General features: G+C 40.2%; 2 protein-coding genes across 16 annotated transcripts in view; one reads left to right on the top strand and one right to left on the bottom strand.

Moving 5' to 3' along the window:
* The window catches only part of mark2a (MAP/microtubule affinity-regulating kinase 2a), a 34,456-nt gene extending 30,788 nt beyond the window's left edge, over nt 1-3,668 (bottom strand). For 5 of the 11 annotated variants that reach the window (XM_058757184.1, XM_058757186.1, XM_058757192.1 and 2 more), the window contains exon 1: nt 2,525-3,667. In XM_058757184.1, the coding sequence (XP_058613167.1) occupies nt 2,525-2,572 (48 nt within the window). In that variant the 5' untranslated portion in view covers nt 2,573-3,667. Of the gene's footprint in view, nt 1-2,524 lie in introns of all 11 variants that reach the window. The other 6 variants (XM_058757189.1, XM_058757190.1, XM_058757185.1 and 3 more) reach the window with 3 other exon arrangements.
* Nucleotides 157-17,527, top strand: si:dkey-175m17.7 (uncharacterized). 5 transcript variants are annotated; one of them, XM_058757181.1, is made up of 7 exons: nt 157-818; nt 942-961; nt 7,847-7,904; nt 9,343-11,516; nt 12,191-12,496; nt 13,013-13,380; nt 17,271-17,527. In XM_058757181.1, the coding sequence occupies exons 4-6, from the start codon at nt 9,359-9,361 to the stop codon at nt 13,276-13,278; spliced, it is 2,730 nt and encodes a 909-aa protein (XP_058613164.1). In that variant the 5' UTR covers nt 157-818; nt 942-961; nt 7,847-7,904; nt 9,343-9,358; the 3' UTR covers nt 13,279-13,380; nt 17,271-17,527. The 5 variants fall into 5 exon arrangements, with proteins under 5 accessions (XP_058613164.1, XP_058613165.1, XP_058613163.1 ...); XM_058757180.1 differs by lacking the exons at nt 157-818; nt 942-961 and adding an exon at nt 5,900-6,203; XM_058757182.1 differs by lacking the exons at nt 157-818; nt 942-961; nt 7,847-7,904 and adding an exon at nt 4,955-5,045.
* Nucleotides 17,528-18,533: the final 1,006 nt, after the last annotated feature.

Below are 18,533 nucleotides of genomic sequence, written 5' to 3'. Positions count from 1 at the left end.
ACTTTAGAGTTTCAGATTATGCACAAGTAAATTGTTTTTATGCTTATATATTTATTTCAAATGTAAATCTTGGAATGTAAATCTAAATATTTCCCCAACGTGGGAAAACCCGTCTCATTTTTTTTTTTTCAAGCCACATTTCTATGGCTCTACACTACAAATGTGCGGCTCCAATTTCAGATCCTGAAATCTCACCTTCATCTCACTTCTCTTCCCTAGAGAACATCTTAAGTAAAAAGCGGCACAAGTTACCCCACTCTCCCGTATATGTAAACAGAACCAAACAAGTCGGCCGGCAGGCAATTTTGTCACTGTAGTGTTGGGGAGGAGCTATTGGTTGAAGAACAACTACACATGGTGCACACATCCTACTGAATTGCCGGTTTTAATTACAGAGGCTCGAAGGAAGACAGTCAGGTCCGCGTGAATGACTAATATCTGACAAGGATACGAAAACAACCCCGAAGACGCAACACACACCCGAATGTTGCTGAGCGACAGCTCACAATCACATTGAACACCAGCGCTCCGTGCACTGGAAGGTCACGGAGAAGCAGTGGCTCCGCGTGAGGGGCAACTGTCTGAGACGCTGGGGAAAACAGCAGGGTAGACTGGCACAAGGGGGAGGGGGAATAAAGGAGGGGTGTGAGCCAGCTTGTCATTTATCAGTATTTTTATCACACCGTGACTATTTCAAGAGGAGGGAGGTAGCAGCCAGTACACAAATAGACGCCAGCTGAACATCCCCCCATCGGTGAAACACTACGACGCTTCAGCCTCAGAGAGACTGAGACTCCCGTGTCAAGCTCAAACTACAGGTGATCTGTTAGAACACATGATTTCAAACTAAAGCCAAATGAGAAAATAGGCAATGTGCGGACTTGTGAGACCAAAACAACTGAAGGATGACAATTCAAAATCTTTCTCCCATTACCTTGCAGATCCTTCAGTATCTGGTTAGGTAAGTCTTCACAAACACATTGTGCATGAAGATCAACTAAAATTTCAAAATAAAAACACACCTCCATGACACTCCCCAAACCATGCCTGACTGGAAATGCCAGTCCAGACTGACAGAGCCATGGATCTCAAATCTTTGCCCAGAAAGCCAGAAACAACTCCAAGCATTGCTTAAGGAGTAAATAAAATAAGTCTTTATTTGACCTAAAAAAGATTTACATGGAGAGCAGCCTGAGATGATTAAAAAACATTACACTACATCAGGCCAAACAGATTATATTTGATTCCCTCAAACCACATGAAAAGTTCTTGAGGGAAAAACGCTGACCAACACTTTCAGACTGCAAATCACAAGCAAGACTGGGTATGGCTTGGCAAGAGACACAATTCAACAAACATTTCATCTCCACTATAAACAAACCATACACTCAAACTGACTCCAAATCAGTCTCATGAGATTTCAGCTGCAAGCTGCTTACTGCTGGTACAATTCTGCCAGTGAGTCACTGAAAGAGGATCAGTCTTTTTGGTTAAAACTGACCTCTGAAACAAGCTAGCCACCATGATTAATTTTAGAGGGAGCTACTAGGGTTCTTTCTATGGGTTTGGGACAAACAAATGATTTTAAGATCTGAGCTCAGATCAAAACAGACCACTTGCATCTCAAGTGTAACCTGTGACAAAATTCCTCTAATGCACAGCATCAATTAAACCTCGATGAATACCTAAACCTATGAAAAATAAGATAGAAAACTGATGCACAATTGCATCTAAAAACAGTGGTTTTATAAACTACTGACCCAACTTCACCCACAAATGTCTGACTTAGTAATTATAAAACTCCAACCACCAACTATTATAAGTTTATCTAACTTTACAAGCATACTGATTATTTATATCATCGCAAAATGTAAACTAAATCATCACACAGCTTTCTATATACATATAAGCATACCCAAGGTAATTAGATACAGTACACTCAGCCAAAGCAATACATACTGTATAGGAAACCTCGGATGAGTGTTTATATCATCACAAAATGTAAACTAAATTGTTAAGATTTTCTATAACGCTACTTTGAAACAATGGGTAAGCTACTGTAAGTAAAACTGACTTGACTTAAAAAGCAGAACAAGGCAACCACATCTATATATAATCTTCCCAACCGCTGAACTTTCTGCAAGGGTATAGAAAGTAAACAGGAGACATACTACATAACTAAAGAAATCACAGTGAAGCCAACCTGGCAAAGTAATATCTGGAATAAACTGTTGACATCTCAAAACAAGCACTTTTGAAAATACAAGGCTCTTCTTTTTGTGGTAAAGAGGAAACCTATTAGTTAAGACTGTTGCGTTGTTTCCTGTTTGTACAGCAATACTATTATTATACCGTTTTTGCTGTGAAAAACAAGCAGCTAAAGAGGTTTTGTGTTGACAGGCAAACTAGAGACTCATAAGCTGTATTTACTTGTAGCTAACTAAGCCATGATCTGACATGACCATTTAGGAAACCAAAACAAACAAAACTTGTAGTAAATGGGTCAATGATATTTCTGACTCACCTGGCCAGTGGAGTCAATCATGGGTAACAGTGGTGTCCTGGTCGACATCTTCTGAGGTTGGATTTGAGTTTATTTTCTGAAACTGATCGTGTTCACAGCTCTCACAATTCAATCAAATGTGACATCGGCACAGCACGATGAGAAGTGTCCGAAGTCCAGCTTGTAAAGAGCCCCTGAGCTCGGTGTGAGTCCCCAAACCAGTACAGATTAGCTTTTAAAAAAGTCCCGTCATTAAGTCATAGTTTGTTTACTAGTCTCGGCAGGAACGTGAATTATATTGAAAAATTTAGACGAACCCTATCGGCGGGTGTCAACATTGAATGCCGACTCCCTATGTGATTTTCTACAGTTAACGTAGTAAATTTTCGGGGAAATTACAGCATTAAAGAAGAGACAGATTAATATGAACCCGTCAGCTGATGAAAAGCAACAAAATTGCTCCCAGCACAAATGTGCAAAATCGAGTCCGAGGACTTCCAAGTTTTATTAGGCCGGGGGGCAAAAGGGTCCCTAATTTAGCCGTAACTATCAATGTTCGGCTGTATATTGTTGTGCATCTGTAATGTCAGAAATTAAGTACGGGTTTCTTTTTCTCAAGCCTGAGGAAAGACACATGAAAGTCCCGCTTAGCACACAAAATAAACTTTACAGCAAGTTATCGAGCTGCTCCTTCCAGTTAGCCAACTAAGCAGCGCTCAGATCCGCGTTACTCCGAGTAATGATCCGTCATACAGTTGTCAACACGTCCGTTTCAAAACCGAATCAAACACCTGATGTCGTCTCGAGGTGACAAACTAACGACCCATGCACAAAATCATCGCGGAGATGCTCGTATACTGGCTCTCTGCGCCTCTGAAAATCACATCTAACCTGCTAACGCGCGTTAGCTGGCCGTGTGACTTCGAAAAAGTCGCAGATATTTTGACAGTATGATTGTAAGAATACGTCCTAACCGTAGCCCGGTTGTTAATGGCTGCAAATCGGTCGGTTCCAGTCGGTGGTACGCGACGAATTACATCTGTGAGCCGTGAAAAACCGTACAGTCGGGCGGTCACGACTGGTACCGCAGCAGCGCCGGACGCCAGTGTTGTTTGCGTTCAAGAGAAATGTGAAACCAGGCTGTGGATCGACTTCCTCTGCCTCTCTCACATAGAGCTTTAAAATAAAAGTCTTTTATTCACACCTCGTTTTAAAATCGAAGTCTTATATGTATATTCGACGTGCAAAATAAGCAGTTTTTTTTTGTTTGTTTGTTTTTAATAATAACGTCTTAGTAAATCAGTTGTTTTTGTGTTTTTGCCTGGAATACACTACGCGATTTTTGCCCCAATTTTCCCCTGATTTTACAGTCTGAACAAGTTGATGCTAGTTGAGGAAAGTCGGAGCCAGTCTGCAGATTACAGCCGACAGATTCCACAGAAAATCGCGGTGTATGATGGTCACAGACTCCGATTTTTTAGCTTCAGACTTTGATTCTATCCAGTCGGAGGATATCAAACATGTTTGATATTTTCAGCTGATTTTAGAACACCTATGTTTTCATTTGTCATGCGTCTCCTAGCAACAAGGCGCACGTTTCTGCGTGAGTTTGTTGTAATCGGAACAACTTTAAAGTCTGGTAGTGTATGATCTTCAGTCGCGTAGTGTATGATGCCCAGTTTTCCTTTGTCACTATTTACAAAGTCGGTAAGTGTACGATGCCTGGTGTTTTAAAAATCTGTTCAGATTTTAAAAGTCGTGTAGTGTATTCCAGGTTTAGGCTCATGAAAGAAACTGAACAAAAATCAAACCCGACAGTGTGTGTGTGTGTGTGTGTGTGTGTGTGTGTGTAAACTGTAAAATATAAATTTGTATTTTAAAAATGCACATAATTATATTGAAACGTATGTGCATTGAGTAAATTTTCTTCATTAAAAAGTTTTGCATGCAAATGAGCAGTGCTTTTGGAAACTTCTGTTAAAAACGATGCATTCTCACATAAGATGAGGACACCAGTCAGATTTATTCTACATGGGATGAGTTCTTTCATGGTGGTTGCCATGTTTAGATCACTCAATAAATTAATCACATATGCCAAATACACCTGTTGAATACATTATACCTACAATATACCTGTCAGTATAAATCCTATTACTGTAAAATGAACTTAAAATAAGGGCATCTTTACATAATAATAAAAAAAGAACACCTTTGTGGGATTACTGTCGAATAACAGGTCATTCTCATTTGACACATAGAGAGGGATGTGGGAATTTCTGTACCAGGAAAAAGTGAACTGAATTCCATTAAAAAAAATTCACTAAAACAGAAACTAAATCTTTTCATTACCAAAAAGATAACACTTCAGGAAACCATGTATAGTAAGTGAACTTGTTCCAAACCTGATTTCTTCTGCTGATTACAGAAGATGATAAGAATGTGGGGAACCAAACAGTAGACAGTAGCCACTGACTTCCAACATTCATCTTCTTTGAAGTTCCATAGAAGAAAGAAAGTCATACAGGTTTGGAACAACATGAGTGTGAGTAAATGTTGACAGACTTTTCCTTTTTGGATGGACTACACCTTTAACAACAATTGCAAACAAAATGCACAGTACTGTAAATGTGGGCAAATACTGTTTCTTGAAACTCTAGAGGAAGGCAATGAAATCGCATTTTCAAATCACACTTCAGTGCAAGCCAGATAAACAATCTTTGAAAATGTTATGCGAACATTTAGCAGTGGCTGTCAAACAGTTTACTCAATTTGACTGCAATGTGCTGTTTAGCAGTCTTGCCTGCATTGTCTGCAGATTTAAGTTGTTCTAAAGTCTGATTGAGCTGAATTTAAATTTGTACATATATACATTACATGTTTCTGCCATGCATTTTTCTTGTTTGTTTGTTTTTGCTCATCTCTATGGCATTCTGATCATTGGACTGTGAATGAAGGAACGAATACTCTGCTGCCATCTCTAGGCGCTTTGTGGAATAAAATAAAATAAGGTGTAAAGCAAAAAGAATGCCCTTTTTACAGTTTACCTTTTTCTTTCTTTCATTCTTTCTTTCTTTTTTTGTCCAGAACAAAAAAAAAGTGTTTTAGTGTTCTAAAAAGAAGATACTTTTAAGAACACTAAGGTCCAAGAATTCTCAGTTTAAGAGTCAAGGTGAATGTTAAGCAAATTGTCATTTTGAAACTTCATTTGAAAGATTATTAAAAAAAAAAAAAAAAAAAAAAATCTCCCTGACAAACTAGATATCGTGTAAAAAATTCTGCATGTTTTGTATCAGTTACGTTATATGGGCAGCGTTTCGTCACTTGTTGTTTGTCATTGGTCTAGGATGATGTCACCTGTACCGAAACCCCGCCCCTCATCCCCCACATAGTCTCATGCACACGCACAGTATACAGAAGCGCACATTGCATTGCGCTGGCATACACATTGTTATTGTGTTAATCGTGTAGCCTACACTTGTGAGGACAGGCGCTCTGAACAGTATGAGGAAAAACTGCCTGAATGTTATATACCGATGGACATCCTTGGATTTTTAAAGTGTGACCCGCACGTTAAGGCAGACCATAGATAACTGCAGCTATGTAAATGTCTCGCGCACTGGTTCGGAATTGTCGCGGGGAGAAACACAAGGATCTCATTTATCACAAAACATGACGATACAACGGACGTACAGCTTATAACGTAAGTTATTTTTTCTCCTCGTTTTATTTTTGAGGCCTTCATAATATGCAATCATGTATCTGTGTGTTTCCAGCAATAAAGGGCAGGCTACTTAATGGCTACTTAATATTTTGTTTCAACAAAATGTCGCCCAGTGAGAAAGTGCGAGTTTTATTGCAGCTATTAAAAATAATGATAATAAAAATCGTCCTTACTTCACGTTTTAGATCTTGTCTAATAAGTTTACCCATCATAAACCCTACGCAAAACGTTAGAATTGTAATGCAAATGCATTTGAAATATAATAAGCATCATTTCTTTTAGCATTCACACTGAAATGGTAGTGAAACTGAGCTCAAATGGCGAAGAGACACTGGACCACCGTGAAAGCGCATCCGAATTTGCGTGACAGCATCAGCGTGGCCTAACAAGTGACAGTCAATACAGTTGCAAATCTGTGGCGGACGTTCTTGTTTTCCCTTTCAGTGACTGTAGGCCTAGATAACATTGTACTTTTAATATATATATTTTTCTTTTGGTGAAACATCTATTTAAGCGTTTGCTCAGACGTCGCATTAAGCGCATTTTTGCTTGCACAGTTGTAGAAACGTCAGAAACAAAGGCTCCCAATTAGTGCTGTGATTCTGCTTTCCAGAGAGAGAAACTGGAAATTCAGGGGCAATGAACGTAATGACGTGTGACGATGCGCGAAATCATTCCAGTGGATTTCACCTTCTTATCCTCTTAACCTTCCCACAATTTTTATAATGGTTTAAAACAATGCAGTCATTTCATTAGGCAAAGAGTTGAGCAGGCCCATGTGTCTGTCGCAGACTGTTGACTTGAATGCAAAACATGCCGGGAAATTATATACGCTTGCCTATAAATTAAAGATAGATATTTATTACGTGCTTATTACACGTATTTATTACGTGAATATAGCTTGAAATGCTTGTGTGGGCTATCTTGCCTTCACTTTGTTCTTATGACTTCACGAAATGGCGATTAATTAGCTCATAAATAACAATTAGGTTAAGCATAAATAATGAAAAATGTTAATGTTTTCAGAAGAAGAATTCTTATTAAACATTTATTGGGGCAGCAATCGTTCTAGTTGATCCTTTCAAGAAAGAATTCTTGAACTGACACTATTTTGTAGGTGACTGATAAATGACCAGCAAATGAATATTTAATATGACAATTTTATAAAGTGTGGGGACAAAATCAGCCATGACCATTATGAGCTTTCATTCTTTCTTTCTTTTTTTTCCGTCTTTCAGTGATGTATCAGATGCAGTGCATGTTTGTTTTCATGGTTCAGTTACTATTTTGCTGCAACATTACTGTATTTACACAACCACACACTGTTCTTTGTGGTGATATCAATGAAACATGATCATTGTTTGTAGTTGTTTTTGTGCTTAGCCGGTACCTGAGCGCATCAGTGCTGATGCTGTATATCTCTGACACAAGCACATGCTGATGCCCAAGCATTCCACTGCTATATGTGATTCATTGCAAAAAACCCATTACACACGTAGTTTCTGTGTGAAATACTGCTGATAAGGTGTTTAGTGTGTGAGTTAAAGTGATTGGAGTGATGTTAACTTGCAATATGACAAATCTGGGTCAATGTAACCACCCACCCCCCTTCACTACCACAGGCTACAAAAGGCAAGACTGAAAAAAGCAAAGAGGATGAGGATACCATCACCAGGCTCTGTGCGTGAATGTATGCATGTGGAAATAAGAGCATGGTGTGCTGACTCTGTCCTGGGGTCTGTGTGTGTGTGTGGGTGGGTGTTGTGTTGTGTTGTGTTGTGTTGTGTTGGGGTATATGTCTGAAGTGCTGTTGTGCATGTCCCCCTCCTCTACGAGGTCAATGGATGATCCAGCCATGTCACATCCTGTAACTGTTCTCTCTGAGCTGCTTTATATTCTCTTTTACACATACACACACACAATTTTCATCCTTCTCTTGATTCTTTTTTTCTGTTTTCACCTTTTTGTACTTTATTCCTAAAGGAATATAAATGAAAATTATGTCCTTATTTACTCATTCTCTTTTCATTCCAAACCCAAATGACTTACTTTCTTCTATGGAGCACAAAGAGAAGCCTGTTTTCCATGATATTTTTATGCAGTGACGATGACGAGGGACTGAAGCTTTTAAAGGGTTATAAAGGATGCAGATGCATTATAAAAGTGGTCAATATAACTTGTACATATTCCAAGTCATTATCCAGTCTCAATACCTCTGAAAATACCAACACAAATGCTCTCCTTTTGTGTTCCGAAGAAGAAAGAAGGGTGTACGGGTTTGGAGGATGAATAATGCCTAGATGTTCATTTTTAACTAATCTATTCCTTTAACCTTCTCTTGGTCTTTTCATTGACATTTCATAATGTCTAATACGAACGTTTCAAACTGTCATTATTTAGAATAATGAGTTGATCTTTGCTCTGTGGAGAGGTGATTAGTGCAGCCATCAGATTATATCTCTATTATTAGAAGAACGATAACATTATTCCATTTACATTTCATTACATGTTTGACTATAACAGATGTTTTCGAAATAAACTCTGTAAATGCGTGTATTAATTATCAGCAAAACAATGACTTTTTATAAACAGTCAAGAAGACAAGGATATAAAGTAGGACAGGCGTGATAACCAAGAATACAGCATGCAGAGTATTATCAAATTATGTCAATATTACCCTGATGTGACATCACTACAAAGCTGCCTCCTAATTTATACAGTTCTTTACACGGTTTGCTTGCATGCTTGTAAGGGTTATTTTATGCCTTCGATAAATTTGAACGCCTGGAATTTGTTAGCAAGGGTACTGGGTCAGAAAGATTTTTCTGTTATTTTAGGATTTCTCCTACTGACAAGTCCGTGACACACCCTTGTGCTGATCTTTATTGTTTCACAGTGTTTAACAACTAGTAAGGTTGTGAATGACTAACAGAAGATTGTCTTCTGTGCTTAACTCATCACAATTGTTGATGTAATTCTGTGTGCTGTGACTAATATTAACTGTATGTGTATACGGTGTGTCTTCTATGTGCATATTTAAAAAATTACACAAGTACCATGATGAATGAACACTGTAATATTAATTTGTCTTTTTTCTTTTTGCCTCCTAAACACACAGCTTTGCTCAGCCCCAGATGCCTCCGCTCCCTCTTGACGAGCGCATAGTGGTTATTCAGCGCCCCAAAAGTTTGGCCTTGCGCGTGGCCTCCCCACCAACCACTTCACAGTCTTCCTCACACCGCCCAGCCACTCACAACGAGCCCCCGCCCTGCTTACCACAACCCCAACCCCCACCACCCCGTTCCCATCCAGGTTCCAACTACCTGTCTCTGGAATGCAAGCACAGGCAATCATCCCATGTTCATAGAGATAAAGGAGAACGAGGTGCTCCCTTTGAGGGCAGCGGCCACAATGCTAGCCATTGTCACAGCAATGGGACAGTAACTTTAGGTCCCACACCTCACAAGCACACACATACCATTGACATTAGAGTGTCTTTGGACAAAGGTGGAAGAGGAGGATCTTACACAGACAAAGGCCGCAGCAGTAGTCTTACCCGAAGTGGAAGCATCAAAGGGAACAGAACTAAACGGGTGTCCCTGCACTTGGATCCAGGGCAAGGCGAAAGGAAATGCAAAGGAAAGTCTTCCGAATTAGTGGAGAAGCACCACCAGAACCTTCATCAGAGTCAAAACCGGACTCAACACAGTAGCCATCATCCAAACCAACTCACAGTCTCTCCTGGAGGGATCTTGGAATTTGTACCAGCGCAGAGACAGCAGTCAAAATCAAAGCCAACAAGAGAGAGAGACCTGTCATCAAAGTCTTGCTCTGCAACTGCCAGCCACCCATTGCACAGTGAGAGGGACGTATCATCTGTAGGAAACAAAGAAAACTCCAAACTGGGACCCGGCCACCAACTGCCCCACGCCCACAGCCTATCCCGTCACCACAGTTCAGCCCCATTACCCCATGCTGCCATCCTAAACCCTCACTACCCGGCTGTACCACCCTCACTCCCTTCCCGAGCCCCTTCCTCCTACCAGCACATCAGTCAACCCCGTCCCTCACGCACTAGAGAACATCGGCCCCAAATTCTTCACGCTTTGCCCCTCTCCCCTACTTCCTCCCAAGGAGGCTTCCCCAGTCCTGACCACACATGTACGATTGACTTTTCCCACCCTTGTGGCTGTTGGAGGTTGGTGCGTTGTAGAAGAGGTAGAGGTCACTCGGCTGGCTGCCACGGTCGTAGTACAAGCCCATCCTCTTCGTTTTCCCACGCCCCAGGAACAAGTGCTGCCAACGGAGGTGGCGGAACCATGGGATTGAAGACTTTAGGAGGATGTCTGTCAACTGCTTCCACCACCAACACCTCCTCTTCCAACAGCACTGTCTCGGACTGTCGCACAGGGCTGCTCAGACCTTTGGGTTGTGCATCCTGTTCTGGAGAAGCTGGAGGTTTTGAGAGCCCTGCTGCTTTCCGTAAGAAACTGGTTGGGGGTTGTTTACCCTGCACTCCCCTGTCCTCATCTGCACCTCTTCGAGCACTCCAGAGTTGTGTCAGTGGATGTAATCCCAAAGCAAGCCAAACTGGCAGCTCCACATGCAGTTACTGCAGTAGTGACCCCATTGTAGTGACCTTTAACCCACACAGAGGGAATCCTCCCAACATGGGGCGTAATATTGGTGCACATACTATGGGAGGATACCAGCCTGATGATGATGATTACAGTGTACGCACAATCTGGCCGGAGGAGCTAGCGAAGAAGATGACTCGCTCTAAAACCCAACCTATCCATCATAATGCAGGTATTGGAATGGGCTCAGGGAGAACCTGCATGGGCCACAACCAGAATAGTGGCAATGGTGGCAATCCTGTAATCCTGGACTGTCGGAACCTTATGGAGTTCACTCGTTCCCAGTTGACAGATCAGGCAGGACGACGAAGGCTCCAGCAAGGCAAGATGGCAGTTTTGGACTTTATCGGATCAGGGAATAGTGGGGACCAGGGTAGAGATTCCCTCAAGCGGCTTTGGAACAAAGGAGCAGATGCTTGCATGGGGGATGGCAACGGGTTTGATGACGAAGTGCTTCCACAATCCCCATCCCTCCGCTCTCCATCTCCAGATTCCACTCCATCCTTCTCACCCCCACCCTCTGCTCCTAGCACGCTTATTAAGCCCAAACCCAAACTGCGAGAGAGAGAGGGTGGACACACCTTACCCTCGGCACAGTCGCTCCACTTGGTCCTCAACTCACTCAACAGAGAACAAGATGAGGAAAATGGACGAGGTAAAGATGCTAATGTGCAAGTACACAGCAGGTTGAGTGACATCTTCATTATGTTTTGTTTTTGATTGACCATTCAGAAAGATGAACATAATCTCTCCACATTGCCAGTCCCACTTGAATGTACTGACCTTGATTTCATTTTATCATCTTCCATTAGGCTGTATGCCTTTCTGCACTGATAGTATTCAAATTAAAATGATAGTTCAGTTAATCTGTGGGGTGCATAATCCTTGTTAGCCTAGCTGCAGAAGATTGCCAGAGTTACATTACCCTTGATGCTCTAAGTAATGTAACTCAAGTTCAAGTTGTTCTCCTTAAACTCTTTCTACCTTTAATTCTTTTTCTTAAAACTCAGACTGCTTTATCCTCTGAGTTATTTCTTACTGAAACTCGTTATGTTTTGTCAGAGAACTAAAGGATAATAGCCATTCTGTGGGGGGAGAGTGATGGAACTTCAAACAGGAAAGATAAGGAGGAAGGATTAAAATTATTTAAAATGATTCAATTTTCTTACATAAGGCCTTGATGACATCATTCTCTGACAGGATTTTAACCCATTTTTAATTGACTGAAAAGAGTCCTATACCAGCATACCTCTAGATGTTCACATAGAGTGAAGTATTTAAACATTTAAGAAAACAAAAGTAATCCATTTATTTTTATTTTTTTGCCAGTGCACCTTTCCCTCCCTCTTTCCTCATCCCTCCCAGCGTCACTATCTGAGGAGAGTGTCATGACCCCAGATGTGGAAAATGCTGTGATCAGCCCTATCCTCCCTTTCCTTTTCCTTGGAAACGAGAGAGATGCACAGGATTTGGATCTACTGCTTCGTCTCAACATTGGTTTTGTGGTCAATGTCACAACCCATCTTCCCCTCTACCACTTGGACACAGGCTTGGTACATTACAAAAGGCTCCCTGCCACTGACAACAGCAAGCAGAACCTACGACAGTATTTTGAAGAGGTCTTTGAGTTTATCGGTAAGAGAAGTTGTCAACTCTTTTGTAGTTTAAACATTTACACACCCCATTAAATTTCTTAATGAGTGCAGTTCTCTGTCCTGTGAAGACTTGTTTCTTATTGAAGCAGAACATGTGGCTGGGGCATATCAAAGGGTTTGTCCCTTTCTTTTTTAAACAGCTAATAGCCTTATAGCCAATAACCTTTAGTGGTAAACCACTGACTTGGTAGTCAGTTGCAGGTTGAATTATGGCAGCGGGACCTTCTCATTCCAGAGAGCATTTGATTGGACAACAATTTGCATATAGTGCAGGATTAGTCATCACAATTTTTGGTTTGTGTTTCTAGAAACTAATTTTTTAGCTTTACAGCTAGACATTGACTAAAAGCCAAAAATATCTTTTTATGGGGTATTTCAAATCATCTTCCTGCCATGTTATTTCTGTCACTTTCTATTTAAACACTTTCTATTGTCACATCAGGACTGGAGGCATGTGACCATTTTTTGATGTGTGCCACACCTTTTTTTGTTTCAGAGGAAGCTCACCAGTGTGGACGGGGCGTTCTTGTGCACTGCCAAGCAGGTGTGTCCCGCTCAGCTACTATAGTCATTGCTTACCTGATGAAGCACACCCTCATGACCATGACTGATGCCTATAAGTATGTGCGCGGTCGGCGGCCAATAGTCTCCCCCAACCTCAACTTCATGGGCCAGCTGCTAGAGTTTGAGAGAGACCTCAACTCTGGGGTAACACCTCGCATCCTCACCCCCAAACTGAGTGGCCTGGAAACACAAGTTTAAAAGGGTGACGCAAGAAAGAAGATTGTGAGAAAACAAGAGGGGAGAAGGGCATAAACAGAAGAGGGAATTGATGGAAAGAAATGGATGGATAAAAAAATAAGGGTAAGAATAAAGCCGTTTTTAACGATAACAAACAGTTGAGATTGAGGATTTGAAGAGAGATGACAGAAATAACTAGAAGAAAGCAGTCCAAAAGAAATAGAGGAAATAGTCTTGGTCTATTTTAATTGAAGTATCTCCACTCTTTCTGTTTCATATAAATAGCACTTAATTGACAGTTGGCAAATGGATGTTTGTGCTACCCACCCTGATACTCTGTTAATTATGTGCCAAGTTTGAATTCAAAATAGTAACTCAGTTCACTTAAATTATTACTATATTACTATTATCAAACTTGGTTAAATACAAACGCTGTATGAAAGTATTTGGGGGGAAACAAATGCAATCAAAGAACTCTCTGGCTGTCAAGCACAGAAAAAGATCCGATGTGTTGAGACTCTCAGAACTGTGACATGCATCACATTCGAGACCCAAGAGCTGTAGCAAACTTCAAACTCCTTTTCCACTGTGCACAGAACTTTTCTAGACAGATTATTTTTGATTTGGGAGATCATTTGAAGGCACATTTTGGGTTACTTTGCGTTAGCTGCCAACTATTTATAAATTTGTCCACTGACATGAAGATTCATTTTGCCTTTGAAATTTTTTCGATACTGCTATTTTTGTTACTTGATTTTACATCTTGCATTCTTTATCTGAGTGTCTTTGTGTGGGAGGTGTGCAATAGTGTTGGAAGTGGAACTGATTTAAGTTATTTTCACTTTTTTTTTCATGGGACATGAACCAGCCATTCTAATGGCAGATATAATCCAAAAATCATGTATTTCTTTTATATTTCTTGCTTATGATATTGAACAGAGGGCAATTTGTATAAAGCACTGTGTAATGAAAAAAAAATGTGTTAAAAGGAAAAGTGTATAATAGACTATACAATAGGTTTTTTATTTTCTGTCTTTTGTATTCAACTATTTATTTTACTTTGGGCAGGCAGTGCAATGGCTTAAATTTACACAGATTTAATTGTATTTTTTGTGTGTGTGCTTTCTGTATGTTTTGTTTTTGTGCTGCAAATGGTGTTAAGAAATTGAGGAGAAAGGAATTGAATTTTACATTTTTAATAAGGAATATGTACACTGTTTATTACAAAATTACTGTGACTGGAGCAGATTGGGCCAAGTCATCAACATGAATCTCATTCTTTAGTATGAGTTGAATTTGCGATTCAAAATTGCACATTAAGGTGACAAGTAGATATTTATAGTTTATGCAAAATCAGCATGAAAGTTCCAAGGTGATAGCGTGCAGGTGTAGCTAAAACATTAAGTGTTTTCCGTCATTTGCTTTTCTGTCATATTTAGTTCATTGCATAAGAAAAATGAACACCCTTATCAGCTTTAATGCCTGCCCTATTTTTAAACAGCCTGCCTAATTTGACCATGATCAGATTTTAGTGCTCTCAGGACTGTAGGCAAACAATCTGGTTTTGTATTACGTACCACAAAGGAAACCAGAGCCCCTTCCTCCATTTAAATTCTTCCTTCTTTATCCTACCTTCCTTTTTCTTTCTCTGTGTCCTCTAAGAGACTATGCATTATTATGGGAATACATTCTGTGAAAAAGACTTGGTTCACTCAGTTCACTGTGAAACATTCTTCTTCCTGCATATTGTCAAGTTCTCAGCCTTGGTCCTTGAAGCCGCCTCTCATCAGTCTTGACAAGCGAGGAGTTTGTCTGCTGTCTCTGAGCTCTTATCTGCCTCACTGAGCCACTGGGCCTTCACACACCAGTGCTGTGTCTCCATTAATGTGCTCTGCCCAGCAGCGCGTGACAAAGTATACTATTTTGCATTTCAGTTCAAATACGCTTCAGTTCAAAAAACCCCTACAGTACCTACAGTAAATACATGTGAAGGTGTTTTCTAATAGGTACAAGACCTCAGAAATGCCCCCAAATTTTAACATCTGTCTGATTTATCTAAGATGGCTGCTATGGATGACCAGTTCAGTGCCATTGCTTTGTTATTTTAGGGTCAGCTGCTGCTTGTATTTGTCATACGGTGACATGCTGACTGTTTCTTTCTGTCTCTCTCTGCTGACAGTGTTTTTGTCTGTCTCTGTAGCTTGATTATGCCCAGAGGAAACGATTAGGTAAGCAACACCTAATAAATAGGTCTCAGTGAGGTGACAAGGGTGCCGAGAAATCAGACAAATCTTAATCTAAAAAGCAGGATCGGGCAAAATTTGGAATTCAAGAATCGGCCTCCTTTTAGTTCGTGAGTTTGAATTTGATTTGAATTGACCACATGCCACAGCATATTGAATTGAAATGACATGAAGAGGAATTCAAAGAAATTCAACAACGCACACTTGCACGCCCTCATGTCTAGAATCCACGAAACGTCCCACACAATACTGTACACAATAATTTCAATGCTAATTTAAATTTGAATCACAATTCTCCTTTTGCTACCTCAATTCAATCTCAATTCAAATTCAGGAATTGAATTGGAATTTGAAGAGGCATTCTCAGTTCTGTTATGAATGCCACACAACCCTGCTAAACATGGATGCTGCTGATAAGCATTTAGACTAACAATATGTATTTTTAAAACTTGAATTATTTCTACTTTAGAGTAAAATTGCTAAACAGATCCTTTGGTATCTGACATGAAGAACATTTTTCTTCCATTATTTCTTTGAATCCAACATTTACCATTTCATTAAAACTGCCAGTTGCCACTCCCCAAGTCTGCATGAGAAAATGTGTAAAGTGTGTTTTACGAGAAAATAAATGCCGGGGATGCCTTTTGGTACAATAACTGTCTTCCGAGTCAATGTAGCACCTATCAGCGGAAAGAAATGGAAGCACTTGGAAGTTTTGTAATTGTTTGGATTTGTTTTGCTCTGTTATATATCTGTTTGCTGCACAAAAGTGTGCACGTGTGTGGATGCGAGAAGTCGGTCTTTGTGTTTTCTGTGTGCTAGACATGTTGTGACAAGAGAAATGTGGGTGAAACTTTCCTACCATTTTATCAAGAATCCCAACCTCAGGCCTGTTAAATGTCCATTGGCACAGCTCAAGCTTTTCTGTAAGCTTGCATCTGTCAATGCCATGAGCCACTGCTGAATGCCTTCTTTACCCTGGATTTGTTCTTCCAGACATTGGGGGAAAATTTACCTCTTTGTACAGTCAATCATACCTTTCACTGTAGAAAAAAAATATTGCGTAGGCCTACCAGAATCACCTGGCAACACTGAATGAATAGCACTGGACATCATAGACCACATCTTGAGTATCTCATTGTATGAAAGCTGAATTTGTTTATAAAATGTGTGCAAAGCATTGAAACTAGATACTATATATGACCAGTATTTCCTGTGTTGAATAATCTTATATACAGTATATGGTTTGCACATAGAAATGAACTAAATGTAAAGTTTTGTGTAGAATTTGTTTGTAAATTTGTGAATTGGTTCTTTCTGTGACTTTATTCATGTATGTAATGCTTGTTCTTTTTTTTTTTTTCATTATTATTATTGTTATTATTATCTTATTTCTGTGCCAAATACTGAAATGAAGGTTGGCATCTTAATACTGACAAAAAAGAAGTGCTCTCTAGGACAGAACATGTTTGAACTGCTCAGTTATCAGTGTTTTACCTTGTTCCCCAGGCAATTTGTTGTTGTCATACTCCGTTACTGTAACTTTACTCTTTACCTGCTGATTTTCTTACCCACTAACCTGCTAAATTGCTCATTGAAGATGTTATATTTTCATATGTTGATTTGTTTTGTTTGATCACGGCAATTTTATCAGTGACTCTTTGGGTAGAGGTTTATAGCGATCCCTCAAGGGTTGTACTTTGATGTACTTTGAATGCATGTTACTCCAAACTGACCTTCCGGTCTTCTCTCCCCTTCCTACTGACTCAGCCGTTCTCCCCCGTGAGAATTCAGTGCCCACGCTGCTTCAGAGAGAAGACGGACACGGCAGCCTGTGTTGGTTTGACCACATACTTGTGTGTACTTTGGACAAATGATGGGGCTTCATCCTTTTTCCTGTTTAAAACTTTACTGTGAGAGACTGTGATACTGTTGTGAAGCAAAAAATGATTAAAAGTGTTAGGCTGATCCTTGCCGGTAATGACTATGAGAATAACGTACCTCTTAAAAAAAAAAAGAAAGAAAAGGCTTGTAATAGAATTGTTCATCAACATGATGTTCTCGCAAAGCTAAAATGATTTGTTGAAATAAATTTTTTTTTACAAATTGACAATGGTGTAGTGTTTCTTTTCATATGGCCTGTGACACAGAACGCATATTGGTATCTAGCACAGTCTAGCACTCCAATAAGCCCACCCAAACCAGGACCAGTTCATTCAGAACCAGGAATGTTGGTTTGGAAATTATTGGTTGTTACAGTATAGTCAATGAGCTGTCAGATTACCTTTGACAAATCAGCAGTGCAGCCCACCAGTTACATAACCGTTAGCTGCTGTGTTGTGCGACTGCGCTGTGATTTGGCTCCCTGAGGGCTTGGATCAATAGTCAGCATGGTCTAATACAGGACACCTATCATATCAAAGCTGCACCTAGGTGCAGCTCTCTCCAGTCTCGGTTTCCATTAGCTTTCCTCGTAATGGTCTAATCTCTTCAGTGTCAGTGAGAAAAGCTGGAATAATGGATGCCTCCTGTGACCGCCTACTTCCAGGCCACTTCAGCGTTAAAGTCAGAATGATAGAAGAACAAAGCTAAAATGGTAGTGTGCCTGAAAGGGATGAGTAGAGAAACTGGGGCAAAGGCTTTTAGAGTGTGTGTGGAATCGTGTGCACGTGTGAGAGGCCAGCATAAGAATGCTCAAGGCAGGGCTGCTGATCCATGTCCCCAAAATCCCTCCGTAATATTGGTCAAACTTGATGACTCAATTCTGCTTCCTGGGCTTGAGGGCATGACCGTTATAGTGCATTTGAATTCACTGGAAGTTCTTTATTGTAATTAGAAATGGAGAACTGTTTTCTTCTGTTTTTGAAAAGTTGATAATCGAAAGTTAACACAAAAATGTTTTATTACACCATTTTATTAACCACACTCTCAGAAATAAAGGTACAAAAGCTGTCACTGGGGCAGTACCTTTTCAAAAGGTACATGTTTGTACCTAAAGGGTCCATTTTGATACCTTAAAGGTACATATTAGTA

This window comes from Onychostoma macrolepis, chromosome 21 (genome assembly GCF_012432095.1).
Source record: "Onychostoma macrolepis isolate SWU-2019 chromosome 21, ASM1243209v1, whole genome shotgun sequence".
NCBI lineage: Eukaryota > Metazoa > Chordata > Actinopteri > Cypriniformes > Cyprinidae > Onychostoma > Onychostoma macrolepis.
Note: the sequence above shows the minus strand (reverse complement) of the source record. Positions and strands in the feature narration are given on the sequence as shown.

Excerpts from the sequence above, each read along its gene's own strand:
- si:dkey-175m17.7 (XM_058757181.1), top strand. The coding sequence starts at position 9,359 with ATGCCTCCGCTCCCTCTTGACGAGCGCATAGTGGTTATTCAGCGCCCC. Across the intron at positions 11,517-12,190 it reads AGATGAGGAAAATGGACGAG|TGCACCTTTCCCTCCCTCTT; the intron begins GTAAAGATGCTA and ends TTTTTTTGCCAG. Across the intron at positions 12,497-13,012 it reads AGAGGTCTTTGAGTTTATCG|AGGAAGCTCACCAGTGTGGA; the intron begins GTAAGAGAAGTT and ends TTTTTGTTTCAG.